Raw genomic sequence first — 25,420 nt, forward strand, 5'->3', positions numbered from 1 at the left:
TAAACCGATTGAATAAGTAAATCCGTTTCGAACGAAATATCTAAATTATATAAGTTACGAAAACCGCGTGAATTCCGAAAGCCGTGCGAGACAACCGAAGCGAGGCTTATTATCATTTAAAGAGTGCCACCAAAATAAATGTGATAGCCTATGTTGGCAACTTGATTAATTTTGGTTTTCTCCCTAGATATTCTACTTATTTACTACTGAGCTTTGTATCAAATGAGTTAATTTAAAGAACGTATCAATCATTTCAAGATTTCACGACCGCACCGAACAAATTCTATACTACATAAGCTCAAAAGCGTTTGGCAAGCTCTACCGAATTGCGTATCACTTCTGCGTAAGCTCCGTAGACGTAGGCGCGTTGAATCCGACAGTCGGCAAAGGTTTAACCTGTACCAACACCGCTTAAGGAACGACCTCGAGTCAGTAAAACCGTTTAGAGCTGAACATCTAAATTACGTAAGATACGAAAATCGAGCAAATTGTGAACGCCACGCGAAACAACCGTAGAGGAAAAAACAGCTTATTATCACTTAAAGAGTGCCACCAAAATAAATGTGATAGCCTATGTTGGCAAGTTGATTAATTTTGTTTTCGTCCCTAAATATTCTACTTCTTTTACTGTTGAGATTTGTTTAAATTTAGTTATTTTACCGCACGTATCAATCATTTCAAGATTTCGCGACCTTACCTAACAAATTCTATACTACAGAAGCTCAAAAAAACTTTTGTTGAGCTCTACCGCATTGCGAATCCAGGGCTGTTACAAGATTTTCTAAATTTGATCCGCGAAATCCGCGATTTTTGAAAAGAAATCCGCGACTTTAAATACTAATCCGCGCCAAAAAAATAATTTTCATTGCCTAAAAATAGCATTTGTATACTACTACAGAGCATTTCAAGCTTATAGCATATTAGATTTTTGCCTGCTCTCAACTTAGTGTTCTTTGAAGTATTTTCACATTTTAATTGAGAGCTTTCTATGCCCGTACCATCCTATGCCCAAGAAAATAGAGAAATTTTCCAAACCGAAAAATTAAAAGACCGGACGGGAATCGAACTCAGTCGCCTCCAGCATGGACTTGCTTTGTAGCTACGCCTTTACCGACTGAGCTAAAGGAGTATCGTTTGTAACCTTTAAATTTTTTTTAAATTACATTGTATCATCTTCAGTTATTTATGTATAGCAGTGGCGTCGCGTAACCTCACTTTTTACCTGTGCACCAACTTTCAAAAACAGATTTAATGCCATATTCATACTTGAATCGGTTGAAAAACACACTTAATCTTCTAGTTAACTTGATATCTATCCATTGCAAGCAATATTTTGATAATTGTTTATGTTTTGAGAGTTGGTGCACAGGTAGATTGAGGTTAAGGCGACGCCACTGAATTGTATAGTATAAATTCTGAGTAATTAGTGAACATAATAAAACACCCTTATATTATGAGATTCTATTGAATAATACCGGCCTAGTTTTGATGAAACATTATTTTTAAAAAAAAATGCATTTTCATTTGAAATGCAAATTTTCTTGACGTATTTTACTGTCCTAAATGTTGTAGTTCATTTGGCTCTAGTTTTCTCAATGTTTTACCGATTCAAACCAAACACCCTGCACATAATCAAGAAATTACCAGAGCTTCATAAGTCACACTTGTTGGTCACGTCGCGGTTGTGTATTTACACGGATATTCCTTGGGTTCTGTCCAATGGTGAGACATTTTCATTATTTATTTTTTCCCAATATGAACCTAGCACTTTTCGTTGTCAAATCATAACCGAATCCTATATATGTGACTTTGTGGTTCATGTATGTATATTCCGAAAATTTTAGGTTTTTCAAATCGTCCAGGACATCAGTTGATTTGCTCGAAGTGTCTATGTGGATCATGCATGATACATTTCCGAGTAATCCAGATGTTCAAAGGTCTTCAAATCATCCTGGAGTTCAGATAATTTGATCTACTACACCAACCGAGATTGGGACAATGTCTTTAGTATCGAAATATTTCCAGATAGATGCACAGAGTCTATGTGGATCATGCATGAACTATTGCCATGTATACCATATGCTTTAAGTTCTCCAAATCGTTCTGGAGTTCAGATGATTTATTCTACTAGATCAACCATGACTGGGATAAAGTCTGTAGTATCGAAATATGTCCAAACAGATTCATAGTGTCTATATGGATAATGTTTAATTATTTCCACGTATACCAGATGATCTAGGTTCTCCAAATCGTCCTGCAGTTCAGATGATTTGTTTTACTAGATCAAAAAAGACTAGGATAATATCTGTAGTATCGAAATACCGATTTGGAAATCCTAGAACATTTGACATACACGGAAATAGGTTGGCATGATCCACATAGACACTGCAAATTTGTGTGGGCATATTTCGATACTACAGATATTGAATTAGTCTTGGGTGATCTAGTAGAAAAATAATCTGATCTCCAGAATGATTTCAGAACCTATAACATCTTGTATACGTAGCAATAGGTCGGTTACAATCCACATTGACACTTTGAATCTGTTTGGACATATTTCGATACTACAGACATTATTGGAGTCAGGACGATTTGGAGAACCTAGAATATCCGGTATACATGGCATTTACTCGCATATATACGATTCGTTTATGATTTGACAACGAAAAATGCTATGTTCACATTGGAAAAAAAAAGGAAAATGACTTACATTGGACAGACCTCATTGAGATCATTTCTCGATTATTTACACGGTGTTTGGTTTGAACCGGTAAAAAATTGAGAGCCAAATGAACAACAAAATTGATGACAGCAAAATAGTCCGGGACGGAAAGGTTACAATGAATTCCACAATTTTTATGACAGCACATCAGTCCCTTCGCGATTTTCGCGACATTATTTAATGTTTCCGCGATTTTTGCGACTGAAGATTCAAATCCGCGACAAATCCACGAAAATCGCGAAATACGCGAAATTCGCGAAATCCGCGCCTGTTGTAACAGCCCTGCGAATCACTTCTGCGTAAGCTCCGTAGACAGCCGCGAAAAATTAAACATGCATCAATACCACATAAGGAAAGATCGATTTTACGTATGGTTTAGTTCATAGATTAACATTGACTGCTGTTTAAAAATGTAAGTACTTGAACACTAAGAAATAAGTTAACTCAAATGCTTTAACTTATTTCGCGTATTGAGAGAATAATATAGTAATCGAGTACAACAAACTCACGGGAATACAATACCTCCAAAGTTTTAAAAGCTATTAATTGTCACATACCTCTACTTTTACTTATTTCCTAAACTATTCCTCTCCTTGTTAATCTGCTTAATGCTATTGGTCTGCCTGCGTTTTGTTTTTAAAGTTCAAGACTAAATAAGAAGATTTATACTACAACTACAACTAAGTGGACCCACCGCATCCTAATTCTTTTGTTAATCTACTTAATGTCATTAGACTTTCTGAAGTTTCTTATTTAAGTTCATTTGATGATTATGATATCTCATTAGTCTAATTCAATAAATTATTAAAAGCTCTAATTCACCTAATCAATCATAACCCATGCTTTATATTAAGTACCTGCACTTGTGCTTGTAATCTAAAATTAAACGTGTTTCAAGTACTTTTGATTTAAGCCTATACCTATTTATTATATCTTAGTTCGACCCAGGTAACACCTTCATGTGACTAAAATGGTTCATTTTGAAGTTAGTTTCCTAGCTGATTTTCAAATTGTATAGGGTATATGCTCCAACTATGCTCACACGCTTCCACTAAGTCGCACCACAAAAATACGTATGGATGTGTCGCAATAGAAGCACGCCAAAGTGGAAATCCCGAGCCATAGTTCAAACACTTATCCCAAATCAAAATGAAGCACATATAAGATTAGTTACAATACCATGTACAAAAATGATGTTTAACGTTGTTTCCTGAGAACTTGAACATGCTTAGAGCAGGTGTGGACGTCGATTAAACTGGGCGATCGTACCTTGTTTCTCTGTGCGGTTTACTTTCCTCCCGACCGTATACGGGAGCGTGACCTCATCGAAACCCATTGCCAATCGGTTTTCTCTGTTCTGGATACCGCCAAAGCAACCGATGAAGTTATTGTGTTTGGTGACTTCAATCTCCCGGGGATTTCATGGAAAAAAAACTCGCAACGGCTTCCTCTATCCTGACATGGATCACTCTATCATCCATTCCTACGCTTCGCTCCTTCTGGACAATTACAGTTCAGCCACTCTTTCTCAAATCAACCATGTTATTAACCAGAACAACCGCAGTTTGGATCTTTGTTTTGTAAGCGCCCAGGACATGGCTCCTTTCTTATGCGAGGCGCCCATTCCTCTGGTGAGACTGGATCGTCACCACCCGCCGCTACTGGTGACGTTAAGTACTAAGCTGATGCATGATTTTAATATTTCACCTGCCACCGTTTCCTACGATTTTCGCAACGCCGACCATGGTAGAATCGCCGAGTTACTCTCCAATTTAGATTGGGATGACTTATTGGACACCGTTGACATTGAGTCCGCCGCTCAAACTATTTCAAATATCTTGGCATATATCATCGACAGACACGTTCCGAAAAAGATTCATCATCATACGACCATACACCATGACGAATTTCGTCGACTGAAATCCAGAAAGAGAGCCGCTCTTAGGAAGTTCACCAAGCACCGCTCACTATCCCTTCAACGTGACTATGTCAGGATCAATCACGCATACAAACGAGTTGCGAAACGGTGCTTTTTTCAGTATCGACGTGGACTGCAGAGAAAGCTTAAGTCACGTCCCAAGCAGTTTTGGAAGTTTGTCAACGAACAACGGCATGAAGCTGGTCTGCCGTCGTCTATGACACATAATGGTAACGTGGCCTCATCTACGCAAGATATCTGTCAGCTGTTCTCTGAAAAATTTGCTAGTGTCGTCACGGACGAGAGACTGAGTGACGACCATGCCCGACTGGCTGCCAGTTACGTACCACTCTCTGGCTAAACCATGAGCAGAATTGACATCAATCCCGAGATGTTTTTCAGTGCTTCCTCGAAACTCAAGTCGTCGTACAATCCAGGTCCTGACGGAATTCCATCGGCGTTCTTCAAAACGCACTTGGACAGATTGTTGTCTCCACTGCTGCACGTTTTTCAACGGTCTGTGGACGTCGGAGTTTTCCCATCCTGTTAGAAGCTAGCGCACATGTTTCCAGTACTCGTTGTTATGGAACCGTTACTCGCTCACTGTAAGCCGTATATTAGTATCGACCAGCATGGTTTCATGGCTGGTCGCTCCACTGCCACTAACTTACTGTGCCTTACTTCCTACATCTCTAACCGTATGTCTGATCGTGCTCAGACGGATGTCATTTATACTGACTTATCTGCTGCCTTCGATAAATTGAATCACCGCATATCAATCGCTAAACTGGACAGACTTGGTATCCACAGCTGCCTTTTGCAATGGTTTCAGCCGTTCCTCACCGATCGCTATCTTACTGTTGTCATTGGTGGTCACCAGTCCCGTACGTTCGCTGCCACATCCGGCATACCTCAGGGTAGTCACCTGGGACCGCTGATTTTCCTGATTTATTTCAACGACGTGAATCTGGTAATTGAGGGACCACGATTATCTTACGCAGATGACCTTAAACTCTACCTCCGAATTCATTCAATTGAAGACTGTTGCTTCCTTCAACGTTAACCCGTCCAAATGTTCGGTTATCTCTTTTTCGCGCAAGAAAGAGACTATTATGTTCAAGTATGTTTTGTTAGGCACTGAAATTGAGCGCGTCAGCCAAATTAAGGACCTAGGCGTGATTCTGGATACAAAACTCTCTTTCAAGCAGCACATCTCGCACGCCGTCGACAAAGCTTCCAGAATTCTAGGGTTTGTCTTCAGGATTGCCAAAGACTTCACGGATATCTACTGCCTTAAATCGTTGTACTTGTATCGGTCCTTATTAGAATACTGCTCGGTTGTCTGGACTCCTCACTACAACAACGGAGTCGAAAGAGTTGAGTCTGTTCAGCGACGGTTCCTGAGATATGCGCTACGTAAACTGCCGTGGACGGATCCCTTCCGATTGCCTAGCTACGAAAGTCGTTTGCAACTGATCCATCTGGAGCGCCTGTCGGTCCGAAGAGATACAGCAAGGGCATTGTTAATTGCGGATATTTTGCAAGGACACACCGACAAGGACACACATCAATATTCAACCTCGAGCCCTACGGAATAATTCAATGCTGCGCCTGCCCATACAGCGAACTAATTATAGCATGTTCGGTGCAATCGGTGGTTTACAGAGACTCTTCAATAGGGTCTCCGCACTGTTTGATTTTGACCTGACTCGCCAGCTGCTTCGCCTGAGGTTTAGTTCGTTTTTTTTCTAGATCAGTTTAGTTTGTTTAGCAATGTTCCTTTTTTTTTACGAGATGACTATCTATGTACTTATTGATGTTTTGTTTTAGTACTTTTCATGTTTAGTTTAAGTTACATAATTGGGGCAAATAACGCCTGTTGATGTTCAGTCATATAAATAAATAAATAAATAAAACAACAATGTCACGCAAATAGAAGGAGCACCGTTGGGCACTTTCTGAAATATTTCAATAGTATAATTCCCTTGCAAACCCAAATAAATCTATCTGCGTAAAAATAAATAAAATAAAAGTGATTTGCGGCAAAACCCGCCAGTATCACACCCGACGTCAGTGCCTATACGTAAGCGTACTACGACGCGGCTCTCAATTAAAGGAGTAACAAGTGTGATACTATCACTGCTAGACTAGATCTTTGGTTCTCTCATGCAGTGGTTTATCAGAGAGGGGAAGCTTAGTAATCCCCATTGCCTGCCCATGACGCCATTCTATCGCGGCATGAGCCAGTAACGACGGCCATAAACCTACTGTCTCCAACACTCTACTATAAAGCATGAAATTAAGCCCGCCCACCAACAGCAATGTGCAAAAACTAGCCAAGGGGAGGGAATTTCTTTCTTTTATAATATGCAATTAAATGTGGAGCAATGAGCACAGGAGAGAGGTAGTGCAAACCATCAAATGTTGCTGTCGTAAATATCGGAAACGCAAATAGTGATATCATTGAAGGGAGCGATGCTAATGTTGACGTTATGTTCGTTAAATTTACCACGCAGTCTGGGGTGATAGTAAATCGTTTATTCGATGTAAATACACTTCAAAATTTTAGAACTTGTTTATTATTTTTTTGAAGATCGAAAAGATCGAAAGAACAAATCCATTTTTTCGATCTTTTCGTGGACAAAGAATCGATCCGAAAAATTGGGATGAAAAAGATCGATCTTCCAAAGATCGATCCAAGATCGGCCAATCCTAGACAGTAGCGACCAAACGGTGGCCCAGCGTACTGCTTTCGGATGGATCGCAGCGGGACGATACGACGAAGCAGAGACCATGCAAGGGAATCAGTTCTGGGAGTACGAGGAGATAATGAAGCCACCTCAGCTCACCCACTCTGAAATGAAGGTCATTGAGCATTTCAATTTCTATCTTAGTCTTGGGTGCTTCACCGTAGCCCTGCCTTTTGACGATTTGAAGCCCACCCTCGGAGAGTCCCTATCTGCTGCGATAAAGAGGCTCTTTGCTTATATATCAACTGGAGCTTGGACACATGGAACCAGTTCCGGTGAATCGAGTGGTAAAAATTGTATCCGAGCACTACTGTTTACCGCACCACGCGGTGATAAGAGTGGACAGCAGCCCAACAAGACTTCTCGTCGCTTTTTTATGCTTCTTGAGCCATGTTGTTGATGAGGTTTTACTGTCACTGTCAGTGCATTTGCGGTTTTGCTTTGATCGGAACTTGTACGTGACGACGAGATACTTGAGGCCAGAATTTTAAAAGTCGATGAACGCTACGTCGATTCCGCTTCGAGAAAGCTACGCTCTTGAACATCAGCTTTGTGAAAGATGTTCCAGCATTACCTTGATCGTGCGTACTTTGGCGTGTATCAACCGATTCGTTCACAACATTAAAGCAGATATGGATCAGCGACACTCCGGACAACTCATTCCAAGCGAAATCCTTCAAGCAAAGTAACAGCTGATAAGCTACACTCAAAAGAAGTGTTTGCATCTGAAATGAAAATACTTCGAAGTGGTAAGTTATTGTCACCAAAAAACATACTTGCGACTTTCCACCCGTTTCTAGACGCCACTGGAACGCTGCAAGTTGGATGGCGTCTGGACAATTCAGCTCAATCGTACGAGAGTAAACATCCTTTGATTCTACCGAAGACTCACCGTGTGACACAACTGTTGGTTCGTGAACTGCATTTGCGCAATTTCCATGCTGGACCGACATTGCTCATGGCTGTTATCAATCATCAACTTTGAATCGTTGGTTGCCAAACTGTTATACGTTACTTGGTTCAAGGATACACACGTTGCGTCCACTTGAAGGGCAGGACAGCCAACCAGCTAAAGGGAAGTCTTCAAACTGTAAGAGTTTTGGCGACACGAACAATTTGCATACGTTGGCATTGATTATGCAGGGCCACTGCGTTCGAGGTGTGAAAATTACAGAAGGATACATCGTGGACTTCGTGTGTCTTTCAACTGGTGCAGTGCATCATTTGTTCCTTGAAGCGCTTTGTGTCACGGCGTGGCTACCCTAACGAAATCCGTTCTCACAATGGTACCATTTTTGTTGGTGCTGATCGTGTACTTCGAGATTTCACCAAATTTTAACTTTGACTTGGGAATCCTCTTGGGCCGTCAAGAGTAATAAATTTCATTTGGTAGCAGAGCTAGGAGCTGAAGTTGTCACCTTTGAAGATTACATAGTCGTTGAATCTTGATTGATTTTGAGGCTTGCCTCAACAGTCGACCATTGTGCCCTCTGTCTAGTAATCCAGATAGCTACGAGGCACTGACCCCGGTCACTTTTTGGTTGGTCAACCGCTCAACCTAATTTCTGCACCCGATCTTCAGCACGTTGCACGGAATCGTCAAGATATGGTTACGTTGGGAGGACGAATATCTCTCAAGTTTGCAGCCACGTACCAAGTGGCGTTCGGTTCACCCCAACATATCAGTGGGTCAGCTTGTGTTGGTTAAGAATGATAATGCACCACCAAGGCAGTGGGAACTGGCACGTGTGTAGGAGGTTTATCCAGAAACTTCGGGTGCAGTGCTAACTGTGTCGCTGATACGAGGCGCAACTAGTTATCAACGTCCTATCCATAAGTTGTGCTTGCTTTCTGTTGATTGAGGTCAGAGGCCTCAAGATGGGGGAGTATGCTTTGATATCGACGCACCCCTCGATCAACCACTGCAGCAATATTGAACGCCTGAATACAACAAGGCGGAACCTCCATCGAGAGGTTGACTGGACGGGATAACTGGTCCTCGTGGAAGTTCGCAGCGAAAACTTTTCTTCAGCTGGAAGGACTCTGGGAAGCAGTGAAGCCAAAGCAGACGGAACATTTGAACCAGTGGAAAAACAATAAGATCTTTGGGCGCGAATAAAACTGACCATGCTTCTCGATCCGCTAATTTATGTGCATATTGAGGACGCGGAATCGGCCGAAGCAGTATGGAACAAGTTGGATACGGCATTCGAAGAGAAAGAACTCTCTCGGCAGATTGGCTTGCCCTACCAGCTCATCAAGTCGGATCTGGATTCATGTGGATCGACGGAAGACTACGTTAACCAGGTAATTTTGGCAGCGCACCAACTGAACGGCATCGGATTCAAGCTTCTCTCTGGATCGATATGAACTTGTTGGCTGGTCTCCCGGACGATTACCGACCCATGGTTATGGACTTGCAAAATTCCCGAATTGCTATAACGGGTAAATTCGTCTTCAAGAGCAACCGAAAGAGCAACCGTTGTTAAGCAGCAAGACAAACAAGCAGGCCTTCGCAACCTAAGAGGTTTGCAACCAACAAACGGCAGGCAAAATTCTCGAAGCAAAACTTGCTTAATGAGGCATCCTGGAAAGCAGCCTACTTAATCCAAGGACCCGGAATGCGGGAAATGTGCAAGAATTCAAGGAAAGGTGAAACATGTTGCACAATTAGGAAGAAGGTTGCGAACAATTGGATTTTCGATTCTGCATCGTATGCACATATGACGAGCACCAGAGAACTTATTACAAATCTGGATCAAGCAAAGGGTAATGGTGGTACGATGGATATCATTTGCTCGCGGAACGGTGCGGTGAGTGGATAAGGAATATTCCGTAACATTCAATGGCTGCAAGGTGTACAATCCAAACGACGAGCTCGTGGTAACCGGAAGCCACTCCAACTACCAGATCAAGCAGGACCAGGCAGTGAATAGCACAGATTTTTTCGTGTAACGCTGCTGGAAATCTTGATCTCTGGCACAAACGGATGGGTCATCTTGGTGTCGGAAATTTGAAGAAACTTGCTGGTAGCCTGGTGACAGGGATTACACTGAATGTTGAAGCTAGTGCTGCAGACTGTCGCGTTTGGCCTATGGGAAAGCAGTCGAAGTTGACCGATGGAAATGAGCTCGATTGGCGATAATCGCTTCTACATCACTTTTATCATGAACTTCCTGAAAACCAAATCAGAAGCCGAGGTTTTAGCAGTTTTCAAGAACTTCGCCGCGATGGCTGAAAACAATACGGACTGACAATGGTAAGGAATATCTGGACAAAGGTTTTCAAGGTCATTTACAGAAGCAACGAGTACACTACCGAGCAAAACGGAATGGCCGAGCGCGCCAATCGGACCATAGTAGAGAAAGCACGGACTCTCTTATTCGAATGTAACCTATCAAAAGGTTTCTGGACAAAGGCTGTGTCTACAGCCGTTTATTTGACTAACCGATCGCCTACCCGTGGTCATGGTCTGACCCCCGAACAAGCGTGGAGTGGAAGAAAAGAAACCCCAATCAAAGCCATGCTCGAGGTTCCAAAGCAGAAACGACGCAAGTGGGATCACAAATCCCATGAATGTGAGCTGACGGGATTCGATGAAGAAACCAAGGGATATCGTCTGTATAACCCGAAAAATAATGTGACTATCGGGAGTCCATCCGAAGCAGTAGGCCCCGATGTGCGGCGTGGCAAACCAACTGTTCGGATACCGAAACAAAATTTTTGTAGCAGCCTCTTTTTTGTGGCAGCTCAAACTGTAATATTAAGATTTAATTAGAAAATTAAATTCCCGGCGAATTCGAAACCCAGTTCCTAATCTCGAAGCCTCCCTTCTGGTGAATGAACCTGACGTGCTCCGTTCGCTCGATCGCCTCGTCTACGGTGTCGACGCTATCAAAGTAGTCGTCGACGTAATGACGGTTGATAACCGCCGCTGCTGCCTCCGCTTGCCCAGCGTACTCTTGAGCGTTGATGTTCTTCACATATTGGGTCGAACAGGGAGAGCTCGTCGATCCAAACGTGGCAACGTCCATGATGAACACGCGTGGAGGTCCCTTGGAATCTTTCCGGAAGAGGAAACGTTGTACTTGCCGATCCCGAGCGATGATCTTCATCTGGTGATACATTTCACGCAGATCGCCACCTACAGCAATTCTGTATTCCCGAAACCCAACAACCACAGTCACTAGCGGCACAAGCATGTCAGGCCCTTTTAACAGCTGTGAATTCAGAGAGATACCTTACACCGTTGCCGCAGCATCCCACACGAGGCGTACCTTACCTGGTTTTTTGGGGTTCAGTACCACGTTTAGTGGAAGGTACCATACCTTATTGGGTTCCGTTCCAACGAGCTCCTCCGGAGTAGCAAGGTGCGCATACCCCTTCTCTAGGTTCTTCTCCAACTGCTTAAGCCTTCGCAACGCCATCGGGTAGCTATCCGGGAACCTTGGATCGTCCGTCTTCCACAGTAGCCCGGTCTCGAAGCGGTCACCGATTCGTCTCGTGGTCTTCTCGAGGATCTCGCGAGCTCTCTCGTCCTCAGCAGACTCCCGCGGTACGCCAACGACCGATTCTTCCAGTGCGTAGTGTGCCTTCAGCAGCTTATGAAGGTCTTCGTTTGTCACTTCCTGGTGGATTCCAAGATATTCGCTGCTCGCTTCGACAGCGTCCGCTTGCTTCGGTCCATAGACCGTCCATCCACGCTTGCACCGCACGGCTATCGGATCAACCACTGCACCGAGCTTTGCTTCAATCGGGGCGAACGAGTGGATGTTGTTCAAACCCGATGAGTATTTCCGGCCGTCCGTCATACGAGGAGATGGGCAATCCTCGCATATGCTTGTACTGCCGCAAAAGCCCCTTTGCGTCCAAAGCTTGTGTAGGCAAAATCAGCTTTTCGACAGTGCGGACCGTCTTCAGAAGAAGTTTTTCATCCGCATCAACAGCCGAGACCCACAAATTCATCCGCTTCGACTCCTTCTCCACTCTAGCAATGTCGGCCGTCCACTTTATGGTGAGTTTCTCGTGGACTCCGACTGCTCCCAAGCGATCCGCCAGGTTTCTTTCCACCAGAGTCACCGATGCACCTTCATCCAGGAAAGCCAACACAGTGATGGATATTTCTCCGCAGTGGAGACTAATCGGTATCATTCGGAACAAAGTGACGTTGTTTGTCCGAATGTGCGCTGTGGTACCAATTGCACCAGCGATCGGATGCAGAAGATAATTGTGAGCTTGCCTGCATTCTCCAACGTTGCATCGCAGCTTGAATTTACACTGCGGCGAACCGTGTTCGTTCAGACACACGTGGCACAGCTTCCAGCGATCCACAACCTTCATCCGGTCCGCGTACGACAGGTTCTTGAAATCTTGGCAGTACCGCAACTGATGGTCTGTGCGCTGACACGCCCTGCACGGCTTTAGATTCCTTCATTCTCCAACGCCGGATTGACGATTCTCAGCTTCGCTGTGGTTGAACACCGCACCCTTCTCCTTCGCTTTGCTTTGGGCATTCCCCGAACGGTTGTCGCTGCTAAACCTTCCGGTTGACTTGTAATCCGGCTGACGTTCGCTTCGCAGGCCTCCGAGACTATTTCGGAGAGGAAATCGGTGAAGGTCCTTAGGGTTACTTTCTTTTTCCCGCGCTTGAAGCGCACCCACTCGCGCTTGTCGTTATCTGGGAGCTTTTCAACCAGATCTTGAATTAGCAGCGGATTTATCAGGTGCTGTTTGAGTTCCGCCGCCTCCAAGTGTTCGCATAGCTGCTCGACTGCCGTGCCGAACGGAATGAAACTGGCCAGCTTACCCACTTTCGGTGGTTCCAGCTTATGGACCTTCTCCAAATGACTCTGCAGTAGCTGTTCCGGGCGGCCGTATAGCTGGCGAAGTTTTTCAATAACCTTCGGAATCTATTTCGGCAGAAGAAGTTGTCCACGCACCATCTCCAGAGCCAGACCCTTCAGGCATTCTTGCAGCTGCACCAGGTTTTCAATGTCCGAGTAAATACAGGCTTCATTCGATGCTTGGTACATTCCGTAGAACAACGGCCATTCTTCCGGCTTTCCAGAGAATGTGGGTAGTCTTTTACTTACGCCACATCTCACTGCCAGTTGAATTTTGGTCGGCCCGGATCGTGCCTGCCCCAGCCCGTGTTGGCTCAATCTACCGGACTTTTTCGTTGACTTGCTGTTCTTCGTAGCTACACTTTTCTTCGAAACACCATAGGATTCTTCGCTGAATTCGGTTTGATCATCCTCCATTTCATCAGCTGTCTCATCTTCATCGTCTTCATCCGAATTTTTGTATTGAGCAGCTCTCAACTTCTTCAAATTCTGCTCCGTCAATTTTCCGATCTTCGAATGGCGCAGTTTTGGCTTTACTCCTGAAGTACCTTCGCCGGCATCGACGTCCTTTGTTGCTCTCTTCTTTTCGGTGTTCTTCGTCTCCGGCATAGCTTCATCCAGTTCCTACATTTCGTTCGCGAACGACTGCTGCCTAGCTTTCATCTGGTTCAACTGCTCTTTTCGCTGCTTCAATATCTTCTCCTGGAACAGCTTTTCTTCTTCTTCTTCTTCTTCTTCTTCCTCTTCGCGTAACTGCTTCTCCAACAGCATCCGCTTCATCTCAATGGATCGCTTGAACTCCATCTCTTTCTTTTTAATCTTCATCTCCATCTCCAGCTCTTGCTCCATCCGTTTTTGTTTCTCCTCCATCGCATTCAATTTATGCTCCAGAGCGAGCGCACGGTCGGATTTGACGCTGGAGCGATCCGATTCATCGTTATTTTTCTTGCTGCGACTCTTCTTCTTCTTGATCCGTTGACATGGTTCTTCGGTACAGTACCACGTACCTTCCTTCTTCGCATCAGTAATCCCTACGCAACGGATATGGTACCAATGTTGGCAACCATCACAACCGATCATCTCCTCATTTTCGGTCGAAACTTCATCGCACGACGCACAAGGAGTCTCCGTGAGGTTCAGAACGGGTGGAGCAGGATTGGCCATAGCGCTTTGAGGTTTATCCGATTCTCGTACACTTCTTTTTGAGAATGTTTGGATACCAAACCAAAATTTTTGTAGCAGCCTCTTTTTTGTGGCAGCTCAAACTGTAATATTATGATTTTATTAGAAAATTAAATTCGATAAATTTGATTCAGAACTTACAAGAAGTGATCTAATTCTGCTTTTGTGCGCTACACAACCGTTTCCTCGTTCTAGCTCTTCCTTCTAATTACCACGAATTTTCCCGTTCAAATCGTCGCTAGCTTTCCAATTTAATCAGCTTCAACAAAAGAAAATTATAATTTCCTTCTATGTTCAGGTCGCCGAAGGGAAACCAGATGCACAGTATAGACGAACTTTATTATCCGAAATATTCCTTGAATTACTCTATAATTTCACTCTATCTGCTAGACATTTCTATCTGCTAACAATATCCATTTATAAATTGTGTTTGGTTTGTTTTGGTTTTGTTTTTCTCTTCCCTTTCTTCACTTCTGACAACGGTACGAAACGGCAATAACATTAGGTACGCCAACCGCAGCTACGCACACCGCTGTGTTGGGTTTGCTGCCCTGCGGTGTTGACACCAACATTTGTCAAATTGGAAGTTGAGGAACCGATGGAAACCATATTCGAGTCGGCATTTCCGATTGAACCAATTCGAGACCATATTTTTCTGCGACAAACTTCAGAATCCCCTCGGTCAAAGGTGTTGAGGTGCAGCGGACGGGAGCACGTTCTTCCAGGCAAGTACAAAGATATTCATGTTGCTAGTACTGGCTTTCCTGGTATCTCACTTTCACAGCCAATATCCGATGATGATTCGAGCGACTTCCATTGTTTCCCAGATGACGATAATACTGGTGGTGAACCAAGCGACAACGACGGTCTCGTGGCTGTAGCATTTGGCATGGATGACGAACCCGGTGATGACCCCGTTTCACATCAAGAAGCACTGGCTCGGAGTGATAGCAACGCGTGGAAGCGTGCCATGCAAAAGGAGTTTGCCGCAACAACACCTGGACCCTCACCGAAAGGACGGAAGGCAAATGGGTCTACACAACGAAGGTTCAACGGCACAAGGCACGTTTGGTCATCAAAGACTACTAACAGCGAAAGTGAGTAGATTACGATGAAACGTATGCTCCCGTTGTTCGCTATAGTTCGCTGCGATACCTTTTCGCCCTGGCTGTCAAGCACGACCTCATATTCGACCAGATGGATGCAGTGAGGGCTTTCCTGCAAGGTGACCTCGACGAAGAAATTTACATGGAACAACCCCCAAGGTTTGTTGACTGCAGAAGGCAGACTGAGGTGTACAAGCTGAACAAGGAGTTGTACGGCTTGAAGCAGTTCACCCGAGTTTGGAACCACAAACTGCATGCGGCTCTGCGACGATTTGGCCTGGTATCAACGCAATATACGATCCATGCGTTTACATCTGCATTAGAAATGGTAACGTTCTTATTGTCGCTATTTGTGTGGACGATTTTATGATATTCTGCAACGACGAGGCGTGGAAAACCAAGCTGAAGCAACAGCTAAACAACGGTTCCGGATGAAAGATCTGGGACCTACGAAACACTGCCTTGGTATCCGGATCGGCAGAACAACTGACAGCATCACTTTGGATCAAGAGGCTTACATCAAAACCATCTTGAAGCGGTTCAACATGGCTCGGTGCAAACCAGTGAAGGTACCGATGAACACTAGCGAGCAACTTTCCAAGGATGCGAGCAACTTTCCAACGATGCGAGCCCAAAGGATGACAAGGAATCTGCTGCTATGAAGGATGTTCCGTATGAGGAAGCCGTTGGGTGTCTTATGTATTTGGCGTAAAGCAGTCGACCAGACATACCGATCGCTGTGAACACCCTCAGTTGGTTCAATAACAATCCAGGTGTCAAGCACTGGAATGCGGCGAAGCATGTCCTGCGTTACCTACGCGCAACCTCAAACTTTGAAGTTGGTCTACAACAAACATGCATAGTCGACTATTGCGACGCGAATTGGGCATCCGAAATCAACCATGGCGCAAGGAGGAGCTATTTCATGGTCATTCAAGAAGCAACCCACTGTGGCACTATTGGCATGTCTATTTCTGTTGCGGTTCAGGAAGCATCCTGGTGGCGAGGACTATCTTACAACGAAAGGAGAAATGGAAATTCGCTGCGACAACCAAAGCTGCATCGTAATTGCCAAGAGTCGTGGTCGCATGGAAACATATCGACATACGACATCACATCAGGGACGCTTTGGATCGTGGTATGATGAAACTGGTTTACGTTGGCAGCAGATTGGGGAGCAGATTGCTGACGGATTAACCAAACCGCTACAGGAGGACTGCTGCAGCGAAGTTCTATTTCAACCACTATCAAAGACAGTCGTCTTTAGCTACTCTTCTACAGATACGTATTTTGGAGACCTACAAAATCACTGAGCTAAATTGAATCGTCTTTAATCCGTATAGAACGACAATTTAATTTCAAAGGATCCTACACCAATCGGTGTTCTGGCAAACAGGGAAAATCCGTTGCAAACATCAACTCAGGGGTGTAACCCGTTCGCGAAATGCAACTGAACTGCCAATAGCCATAACAATAACTATCGCTATCAATCAAATGGTGATAATATTTCGGTACATCTATCTCGCGCAACTCGCGTTCAGGCATGACAGAGTACGTACCCGATGACACAAACGGCGGCGGCGGTAAAACAAGGTGTTTGAAGGTCGTCCACACACACCGGAATGCGAGTGGCTGCTGCAAGTTTTCTATCACATACATTCACACCCTGCCGTTGCGTATCCCCCCAATAGATTAGGCATTCAAAACCCCCTTTCCTTCCCCATCTGTTTACCAGCGTTCCTCTGTGATCTGTACCCGAGGATGACGCAGATATATAAACGACAAAAAAAAAACAACGCAACACTTACCCGTCACTGGCCGGGTTACGTTGGCGGATCCGGTATCGAGGGTTTCCGGATCGCTGCGATTAATTCCGATGCAATTGCCCATGGTCGTAATTGCAACAATCTCATTCGTGGTGCTACTGCTGATGCTGCAATAGTCACTCGGTACAAATCCGAATTGGCTCAATGATTTGTTTTGCTTCCCGTTTGATTGACGATTTGTGTTTCTTTTGCTCGCTTTTCTTCGCTCGAGGTCGCGGCTGAAATCTTGGGCGAGTACGATTGTATTCTTCTCACTGGTGGTACACTAGCGTATTTGTGTTGTCGTATACAAATGAAACGACAGAATTATCTTCTTCCGCAAATCACTATTTACACACACTCTGGCCTATCACTCTTGATTTAAAAAAATATTCCGACAATCTGAACGTTTAAAATCTTCCTGTCTCACTTATTTCTACTAAATTTAACAAATAACTTTTTTTTAACCTGCTGCCGTTTCAAGCAGGCTATCGAAATCTCCAAATATTCTACAATAGGTTATGATTATTCCATCCGAAATTTCCTTTAACTGCATTCATCCAACAAGAGAAGATAGTTTGTTCTATCAGTTCACATTTTGTTTACAATTCTCAAAGTAGAAAAAAAATGATTGCGTGGAGTTCGATCTGTCACAATCAAAGCATCATCATTCAGAACACGGCAAGCTGCTGCTGCTGTGGCTGCTGAAGCTGTTGGCAGAGATCCGATGGATGTTTCTGCTTCGGCTGCCACTGGTAGCTAGGCGATGATGAGCAGCGACCTTCTTTTCCTCCATAATGAATGATCTTCTGAATCTGACTTCTTGTAGTAGTAGTAGTAGTAGTTGTTGCTGCTGTTGCTAGTTTCTGGCTTTCCGCCGAGGGCTGCTGTAATGACGATGATGATGACGACGAGATCCTACTTCCACTGATGGTTGTGCTGCTGTCGCTGCTGCTTCCGATGCTTTTCATTTTCTAACACCATCCGCGGAACAGAGAGACGCACTTTACGGACTTCACGAAAAATTTTCACCGTTTTCGTAACCAATTTTGGACTAATCAAAAACGCAAACGCACCGCCACCGAATTACTGAGCATTTTTTTTTCAAGCACACCGACCGACCGACTCTTCTAGCTGTCCGAGTAATTTTGACTTTGGATGGAGCTCCGCTGACTCTTCTCATCTTCTCTGGCACACACCAAAAGCAGCTAGCCATACTTTTCACACCAGTGGGGTTTTCAGAAGATTTTCTTTATGTCACATTGGCAAGAGCAAGATAGCAGACGAGACTTATCGTTTGGTTTTAAGATGACAGAAAAACGATGTGATAAGGTTTGCGAACTGGCTTTAAGTGATGCCAGATATATCCAGTAGAATACTGAATACTGAATAGAAAAGGGCAGTCAATTATCACAGTCGACTACGGTGACCACTTACAAGACTGGCTGGGACTTGATGCAGAGGATTGTGAACTCCATTCAAAGTAAATGATAGATCATCAGGTTCATGCGCTGTGCACAATTTTTAAACATTGATCAAAGACTGCTACGATTAGGATCTTGTTTTGATGAGATCAGCTTGCACTTTGCACCCGTACCGTTCAGAATTCATCACTGTAAAGTGATATCTGTAACCTTTTCTGAATATTTACCGAAAAACTAATGGCTATTAGGCGTCATTCTAAGTAAGTCATAAAACAAACATAAAAACGATAACTTACCATTTCACTACACAACGTTCATTCTACGATGCTTGGTTCATGAGTTATGAATTTTCAAATTACGTGATACTTCGGAAAATCCGAAAAACTCTTATCTTTGGATAACTCTTATCTTTGGAAAAAAAAAATCATTAAATTCTGAGACCCTTCGACCCATTTTGTTCAATTATAACCCCTCACTTACTAGAGAAAATGTTACACAAGCTGCGGAAAATGTTTACTAATCATGAACACTAAATCTCGATTACCCTTTCGAAGGGACGTATCGGTTTTTGTAAACAATGCATTTGATTGACAATTTGGCGTAACTGATAGCTCATTCAAGCATGTTAACGCTACCATCAGACAGACGAAATTTTCTCCTACCTGATACCCGAGTGAACGATGACATCAAATCAATAGCAAGTTTTAGTATTAAAATTGAGGAACATAACATCAACAGTTAAGTATTATTTTGCTAATTTACCTCTATATCACAACAATGGAAAATAATGCTTTGATGCCAGAATAAGTTATTAACTTGTTGAAGTGCACAGCTTACCAATAACATAATAAAATATTGATAGTAAATTTTAACATTATTTTTCCGATGTTAAAAAAATGGACCCGGTGTTCATTCCAGAAGGCGACAAGGTCAACACGGAGGTCTACATCGGAATTTTAAGTAAGTATGTTCTTCCGTGGATCAAAGAACAGTACGGTCCGAAGCCAAATGTTGTATTTCAACAAGATGGGGCTCCGTGCCACACCTCGAACCGCACTCAGAAGTGGTTGCAGGAACATCTTCCGTTCTGGGCGAAGGATATGTGGCCACCATCCAGCCCCAATCTCAATCCGCTGGATTACTCAATATGGCACGTCATCAAGGCCAAGGCCTGTTCTAAACGCCACCCGAGTCAGACAAACATTGACCCGTACCTGGAGAGAAATGGATCCAGACTACATTATTAGAACCTGCCGTGCATTCCGGTAGCGTGTGGAGGCCGTAATTGCAGCAAGTGGAAACTCGATCGATGATTGACATAGTTTAAGACTCTGAGAAACATCCCCTCTGTGAATGAATAAAAAAAAAAAAAATCGAAAACGAAAATTATAGAAATTTTTTAAATTTTGACATTGCTCAATGGTGCAAACATTTTCACGCATACGGTATTTTGTATACGACTGAAAATCAAAACGATATTTCTCGCTGGCACCACTAGACTTCCTATATCACAAATGTTAATTTAGATGTCTCTTACTGTAAAGTATTTGTTCGCAAACTGGGCTAAAGACGCAGGCCAGTTAGCTGATTACACTCGCTAACTGGACTGGAACATCAAAAAATATTGAAGGGAACTTCATTGGATTGTTTGATCGACGTTAAAAAAATATCCACGTGCATAGAATTGAAGCAGTGCAAAGTTCGTTATTGTTATTTTGACATCATTCAAACTCGTGAATTCAGAAAGGTCCAACGCTTTCGAGTCTTGATTTCAGTTGGAAAGGAAATAATTTCAAATGTATTCAAAGCAATACTCAACATTCCATTCGAATGTCTCTCACCAAATATGACAACGAAATGTTAAACTAAATGTGACGTCTATTTTTGGCACATAACTGCTTTTAAACTGGACCCCAGCTAACGAACGCCCAGTTAAAAAGCAGCCCACCCAAGTAACCAAAAGTTCTGATCAAAGGCTATTTGTGGGTTAAGCAGCTTGGTTGAAGGTGGTCTATAGAATTCTAAGCAGCCTCATTTTTAAGTCGTTATAAGAACTTGAAAGTTCCGGTACCATAATTGAAGAGCATTCTAAGCAGCCTCTGGCAGAACTTAAACTGAACTTTTTGAAAATAAATTAAAAAATGTTTTTGTCGTCTACACCAATTATATTGGAAGATTGCCGTAAAAGCTCAACGCAGATGTCGCCACTGCATGATGATGATAATGTTGACAGACTGCATATAAAATTCGTGAAAATTAGCGTTAAATCATAATTTTCATCAAGCCTGTGTAAAATCCTTCCAATATAACATTCGAATTGAAGAAGAAAACGTTTTTACGATCAGACTGATGTGCATCTTTGACTTTTCCAGTTGAACTTTCATAAGATATATTAATTTCATTTCGCGGCTCCATCAATGCTGCATCGTAAATATGATGTAAACAGAAGTAAATTGCTCAAATACTCAAAATAAAGATGATTTTTCATATTGTTATAACTTTGAAAACCATCCAGCACCATTTTATAGTATGGTGCGTGTTGATCAAAGCAAGTTCCGTTGCGTTTTCCGTCGAAAATTGTGAGTATCAATATGTTTGCTTAGAAAAGGCCAAAATGAACATTTATTGAATATTGGCGTCCTATACAACCGATTCTCCATTACCACCAGCATGATACAACATTTCCTAAGTAAATTCACTTAATTTCCACTTTCATCTTAGTGGAAATCGCACATATTCACAATTTTCCGAAAAATGCAGCTGCTCCTGCGCACCTCTCGCTGTGGGTGCAAACTTGTTATGCATTATTTTCCATGAAAACATCTCCGATCCATACCGAAATAATAACAATTAGTTTTCAAACACGTTTTCGTACACGATTCAGGCAAAAGTTTCCACGGGAAATTATTAGTTTTTCTTTATGGACCGATTTGCCCCAAAAATCGTCTGTTTTACTTGGAAAATTTGGAAACTATCCTCCTTCTAGTAGTTCTCACTTCGAAATGTAGGAGGCGAAAGCTTGGAAAAGTTTCACTGCAAGACGCCAATTGTAATCAAAATGTTTGTAACCCTAATATATAAAATTTGTATAATATTATTTTCACGGGGCAGCAATCAAGAATATCGTCGTAGCTCCCCTAATAAACAGCTATTTCCGAATTCGGTATGTGAAAACCGAGAAACTCGGTAAACTGAACCGAATATTCGCTAAAACATGTTAAACGTCAAACGCTTAAACGTCAAACATTCCACTTGCGCTCAACTTCGCGACGGAAATTTTAACCGAAATCGTCATTATTGGGTATTCTGCGGTTACCGTGCATATATCAAGGAGTGCCGGAAGAAAGTACATCGATGTTGATATTGATATTGTTGTCCGGCATTCTTACAACGTGTCCCGCCCATTGTACCCTTCCACCTTTAAGTTACGCCAGTTCGTGGTTCATTCTTCTCCTCCATACACCATTTTCATATACCCTGCCAAAGATGGTCCTAAGCACGCGTCATTCGAAAACTCCCAGTGCTCCTCGAGCATTGTCCATTGTCATATTTTTCATGCACAATAATTTTGTTTATTATATATTTGCAGTTCGTCAATAAGGTACAAGACTGGCAGCCCAAAACTTTCCGCAATTTTTTATCATCTGTGGAACAAGCAGCAATTTTTGGAGCGATCCGTGAAGGGGGAAGGCTTGCCACTTGTATATCCGAACATTTGATCAAACAAGCCAGCAACCCCGTCCAAAGTGTCATGCATTATTGACAAATTGGCACATCGGGTCGATTTAAAGGGAGATCTGGAGGCGCAGCGATCACATTGTCATGATTGTCTGGTAGTTCACTCAAAAATGCTATAACAATCGCCAAGCTCGCTGTAATGTCACCAAGTGCCTCGTCATCCACGAATAGGCGCCTATGTCAGTGGTCTAACAACTCTTAGCACGCTAATGGCATAGTTCCCCTGCCGCATAGAGAGTTGCCGCAATGATATTAGGTTAGCTAAGGTCAGTTAACTGACTGGTGGGAAACGGGAGCTTCAGCATTGACTATTATGTACGCATTTTTTTGATGTTATCTAACAACAATTTTGTGTAGTGTTTACACGATCATGTTTCTAATTCTAATGTGTTGTAAATATAATTGAAAGCATTTGAAAAGTAAGATTCTAGTGTTTTGTGCATCTAAAAACATTAGTAAACATCTACATTTGAAAACGTTCAAACAACGTTTACTTTAAACGTTTTGTACATCTGAAAACATCAGAGAACAACAAACATAAAGTACAATTGAAAACATCCGAACAACGTTTAGTTCTAACGTTGTGTACATCCGAAAACATCCAAAAAACGTTTGGTTCTAGCATCGGGAAACATCTACGTTAGAAAACATCAGAATACATTTACATATAAAAACATCCGAACAAAGTTTAGTTCTAACGTTTTTTACATCCGAAAACAACCGAAAAACGTATGATTCTAACATCAGGAAACATCTACATTAGAAAACATCAGAAAACATTTACATATAAAAACTGAAGAGAATTAGCAATGTGTGCTGCCCCTCGTCATCTACCGGTTGGTCGTGCCCCACACATCTTTTTTCCATTGGGACGACCAAACCTCGCCGACGCTGAGACGGCGCGAATAGAGAAGTGTTTCAGTTGAACTTTGTACATCCGACAAGAAAGACGCATTAAAAGTTCCCTTTTGATAGTTTTATTAAATCCTCGTGGTCGATTCCTTTTTCGGTAATCCGAAACCAACGCTGATTCCCCTGTGCGGTCAATCCGACTCTCCCACAGGTTATGGGCCCAGGAAGCGTTTCGGAAAGTGCGAAAGAAGATTTTTGAGAAATTTTTCGGTTCGCGTTGCGGTCGTCGCAAGTGGCTAGTCGGCGTCGGGAGTGAGTAAACAAAATGGCGGATTTCAAGGGATTCAATTTCGACAAATTGAACAATTTCAATTGGAGCGCATGGAAATTCCGCATCGAAATGTTGCTCACGCGGGACGAGGTTTGGCACACGATTGCCGAGCCGAAGCCGGAGCCAGCGGACGACAACTGGAAAAAGGCTGACCAGAAGGCGAGAACGGCTATCAACCTTTCGATCGAGGAGAACCAGTTCTACCTTGTGAGAACTGCTGATTCGGCGAAAAAGTGTTGGGATAATTTGTGTGCACACCACGAAAAAGCGAGCATCACGACGCAAGTGGCGCTGCTGAACAAGCTGTGGCGCATGGATCTTTCCGAGGATGGTGATGTTGAGTGTCATGTTCGGGAGTTGGATGCATTATACGATAGGCTTGCGGCTGTGGGGCACGCTCTAAGGCCGACAACATAGTAGAAGCGATTCGAAGCGATTCGATTCGTTGGCAATAAGCGGAGCGCTTGCGTGAAAGCACCCTCTATGAGCGTTCTATGGGAATCGCCCAAACCAGCCATAGTGAAAGCGATGCGAAGAGGTGTAAAGCGTTCAGCAAAGCGACAGAGCTGTTCGTGTTGTGTTTTGACGCCTTCGAACGCAAGTGGACTGATTCTAGTGAGGAAAAATGGACACCGAAATCGATTCGGAAAATTTTGTACTGCGCGCGCGACTGTAATGTTTTCAAAAACGCTTTCACTATGTCATAGGTTGCTTCGCTTGCCGCTGCATTTCGCTTTGCCAATTGCTATCGCATCGAATCGCTTCGAATCGCTTCTACTATGTTGTCGGCCTAAGTGAATCTTTCAAGATTGTGTTGCTCTTCCGAAGCTTGCCCGAATCGTATCAAGGGCTGGCAACTTTGTTGCAGAGCCAGATCGACGCCGGTACGACGCTGGAAGCAGTGAAAGTGAAAGTGCTTGACGAATATGAACGCCGATGTGAGCGTTCTGGAAGAGCTTGTGGATCGGCGAGCGGTGAGGCTACCGCCATGAAGAGTGCGACAAAGAAGAGTCGCGAGAAGAATAGTGCGGGGAAAACGTGCTTCCATTGTGGAAAGGCGGGTCATATTCGGCGTGACTGCCGAGCGTGGAAGAACGAGAAGCAGGGCGATGCAGAAAAGAAGAAGCCCGAAGTGAAACCGAGTGCGAAGAAAGCCGATAAAAGTGCGAAGAAATCTAACGATGTGTGCTTTATGGTTGCCAACGAAAAATGCACCTCGTGGTACATCGATAGTGGCGCAAGCTGTCATATGACGAATGACGAGCGGTTTTTCACGGAATTGGAGAAGAAGAACGGACCAAGTGTTATTTTGGCAGACGGAAAAGTAGTTAAAACGGCGGGTTGTGGTTATGGCACACTGCGCGGAGTGAACGGTAGCGGTGACGTCATCAACGTGAATCTTTCTGACGTTTTGCTTGTGCCGTCGCTGACAAGCGGCTTGGTGTCCGTTGATAAACTAACCGCCAAAGGTTTTACGGCCGTGTTTGGGGCTAGTGGTTGTGACATCCGTGATAAAGCCGGTGACGTCGTCGCTGCCGGGCGGTTTGGCCACCGGCATCCGACAGCGATTAGCCGAATCAGCAACGAGAAGTTAGGTGAAGGCATGAAGGTCGTGAAGTGCGGCATTCGGCTCACCTGCGAGCCATGCATCGAAGGCAAACTGGCTCGGGACCCGATCCCGAAGGAGGCAGAACGCAGGTCTACGCAGCCGTTGGAGTTGGTTCACACCGACCTGTGTGGGCCAATGAA

General features: G+C 43.6%; 1 protein-coding gene across 1 annotated transcript in view; it reads right to left on the bottom strand.

Moving 5' to 3' along the window:
• LOC135701430 (ubiquitin domain-containing protein 1) overlaps positions 1 to 18,473 on the bottom strand; it is a 38,144-nt gene extending 19,671 nt beyond the window's left edge. The window contains exon 1 of the mRNA XM_065222223.1: positions 17,330 to 18,473. Within this exon, the coding sequence (XP_065078295.1) occupies positions 17,330 to 17,411 (82 nt within the window). The 5' untranslated portion in view covers positions 17,412 to 18,473. The remainder of the gene's footprint in view (positions 1 to 17,329) is intronic.
• Between the last annotated feature and the right edge of the window lie 6,947 nt (positions 18,474 to 25,420).

The sequence above is a fragment of the Ochlerotatus camptorhynchus genome, unplaced genomic scaffold (assembly GCF_037179485.1).
Source record: "Ochlerotatus camptorhynchus isolate MF236.1 unplaced genomic scaffold, CSIRO-AGI_Acam_v1.1 ptg000161l, whole genome shotgun sequence".
NCBI classification, from domain to species: domain Eukaryota; kingdom Metazoa; phylum Arthropoda; class Insecta; order Diptera; family Culicidae; genus Ochlerotatus; species Ochlerotatus camptorhynchus.